Genomic DNA, 2745 nt, shown 5'->3' on the forward strand with positions numbered 1-2745 from the left:
GAATGGCACCCAGGCTAATGTAGCCACTTCCCAGCTCTTCAAAAGGTAAATGAAGAGAGTATGCAGTTCTGGTCATGAAGTTATAAACTGATAAAGCTGCAAAAAAATAGCCACCAATCTAAACTCTACGATATCTACAGTAAAAAAGTGTATGCTTTTGTTTCTACCCGAGGACAAAATGTAAAACTAGTTGCTCTAACACTGATGTCTTTATTTAAAACGGTCCTAGGTGGTGGGATGAGCGGCTGAGATCTCGCGAGAGCTGTGGGCGTGTGCGTAAGTAAAAATGGCGACATACAGGTAATTCAAAACAAACAATTCCAGTCCTGGTAAGTAAGCCAATAAATGTAAATAAAACAAGCAGATTTAAACTTTGACAATTGTACCGTATTTCCGAGGGAACAAACTGGAAGACGAGACCTTGACGAGCCTGGAGAGCTACCTGGACGAGTGTTTTGACAACATCGTAATGGGGAAGCCGAAGAATCCCACATCCACGAACACACCGTCTTCCAAACGATGTCGGTCTAGTTCAACCAGTGCTGCTTCTACATCTACTTTGTCTCCAGACAGGAGCTACAGCGACGTCCTGGAATCCATCGACAAAAAGCTAACTAGCTTGGACGCCCGCCTTGCCCTGGTAGAAGTCCTGCATAAGGAGTTTCAAGCTTTGAGAGAGTCGCTGGAATTCAGCCAAGCTCAGCTGGCCTCCGTCACCGCCGAGAATGAAGCGCTGAAGGGGGAAGTCACCAAACTCGCCGAGGGGATGATCCAGCTGTCCGGCGAAAATAGAAAGATGAAGGAATCCATTCTGGACATTCAGTCGCGGAGCATGAGAGACAATCTCGTCTTCGCTGGAATCGCTGAACAGCAGGACGAGGACCCTGAGGCGATAGTACGTGAGTTCCTCCAGAAGAAGCTGAAAATCCCGGCGGACCAGGTAAAAAACATCACCTTCCATCGCGTTCACCGGCTCGGAGGTAAGAAGCCTGATAAATCCCGTCCTAGACCAATTGTAGCTAAGTTTGAGCATTACAAGCAGAAAGAGCAGGTCAGGAGTCAGGGCAGAGAGCTGAGAGGAACAGATTTCAGCGTCAATGACCAGTATCCAAAGGAAATATTAGATCGCAGGCGAGCGTTATTCCCAATCAGGAAGAAATACATCAGTGAAGGCGTCAGAGCTACAGTAGCAGTTGACAAACTTTATATTAATGGTCAGTTGTTCAGGGATCAGAAGATCACTCCTTGGCTTTATTAGATGCACAACAGGCAGGTTTAAAAGCATGTGACACCTGATTAAAGTGTATAGAACATTTCACGGTGATAAATGAAATATATGCACAGCTCTAGAGCACGTTTGCACGGTATGACTGCTAGTTACAGCTGGGTACAGAATGCATGGGCTGGGGTTCTTTTTCTTTCACCTTTTCTCACTCATTGCACTCTCTTAATTTTCTGTCTTCCTTTTCCTTATTCGTCTGCTTCTTCCCTGTGGTCCACACAATCACAAGCACACGGTTTGATGCTACCTGGGTCTAGGTATAACTATTTATTCAGAGGCATGTACTTTTCATCTTCTCACTCACACCTATGGTGAATGTAAGGTTTGTGACATGGAATGTGCATGGGGCTGGCACCAGAGAGAAAAAGCTTAAGATTTTTAACCAGCTTAAAAGATTAAATGCAGATGTTGTCTTATTGCAAGAAACCCATAAATCAGCGGCATCTATAAGTGATCTTAACTCCCCTGAGTTCCCTGATGTGTTTGCAGCCTGCTATAACTCGAGACAGAGAGGGGTAGCTATTTTAATCCACAAAAACCTCAGTTTTACTTTATTAGACAAAATTATAGATCCTGAAGGCAGATTCATCATAATTAAAATATCTATTTATAACCAAAAGTTGTGTATTGTCAGCATATATGGTCCAAATGTTGACGACCCCTCATTCTTCCACAAAGTTTTTCATGCACTTTCAAAGCACGGGGATTGTTCTCTAATTATTGGGGGTGACCTCAACTTTGGTCTAAATGGAGAAATGGACAGGTTGAGTACAACAGGGACTCAGCGCAGTTGGCAATCATTAAATGTAGTCAAACAATACATGAGTGATTTTGGTCTTTGCGATGCATGGCGATCTCTTCATCCTAACAGTAAGGAATACACTTTCTTTTCCAATGTCCATCATTCCTACTCTCGTCTGGACTATTTCCTAATCAGCAGCTCACTGCTGTCTGACGTCTCAGATGCTGTAATCCATCCTATTGCTGTCAGTGATCATGCTCCTGTTACTTTAACCCTAATAAATAAAAAAATAGTCCCACAAAACAAGAGCTGGAGATTAAATACATCACTGCTTAAAGATGAAGAGTTTCTCAAATTTTTCAAGGAAGAGTGGGCATCATACTTGGTGTGCAATGATTTACCAGGAACATCAGCATCTATACTATGGGAGGCAGGGAAAGCAGTGATGAGAGGTAAAATTATTTCATTTTCATCTCATAAAAAAAAGTTAGAACAAAAAAAGATCCAGGAATTAGAGGGAAAAATAAAGTTACTAGAAAGCTCGCTAGATGAGGAAAAGTTAGGGGAAATCCGTAAAATAAAACTAGAACTAAACGAATTTATTGAAAAACAAAATAAATTTTTAATTCAAAGACTTCGAATTGACAACTTTGAACATAGCAATAAGTCAGGAAGCTTCTTAGCTAACCAGCTAAAAATAAACAAAGAAAAAACGACTATA

The 2745-nt window shown here is 41.8% G+C and overlaps 1 protein-coding gene across 2 annotated transcripts; it reads left to right on the top strand.

Moving 5' to 3' along the window:
- The first annotated feature begins 260 nt into the window (after nt 1-260).
- Nucleotides 261-2510, top strand: LOC119789772. 2 transcript variants are annotated; one of them, XM_038294849.1, is made up of 2 exons: nt 261-329; nt 399-2510. In XM_038294849.1, exon 2 carries the CDS (start codon nt 470-472, stop codon nt 1256-1258), a length of 789 nt encoding a protein of 262 aa, XP_038150777.1. In that variant the 5' UTR covers nt 261-329; nt 399-469; the 3' UTR covers nt 1259-2510. The 2 variants fall into 2 exon arrangements, with proteins under 2 accessions (XP_038150777.1, XP_038150778.1); XM_038294850.1 differs by having other exon boundaries at nt 267-300.
- Nucleotides 2511-2745: the final 235 nt, after the last annotated feature.

This window comes from Cyprinodon tularosa, unplaced genomic scaffold (assembly GCF_016077235.1).
Source record: "Cyprinodon tularosa strain WSP-4 unplaced genomic scaffold, ASM1607723v1 ctg347, whole genome shotgun sequence".
Lineage (NCBI taxonomy): Eukaryota > Metazoa > Chordata > Actinopteri > Cyprinodontiformes > Cyprinodontidae > Cyprinodon > Cyprinodon tularosa.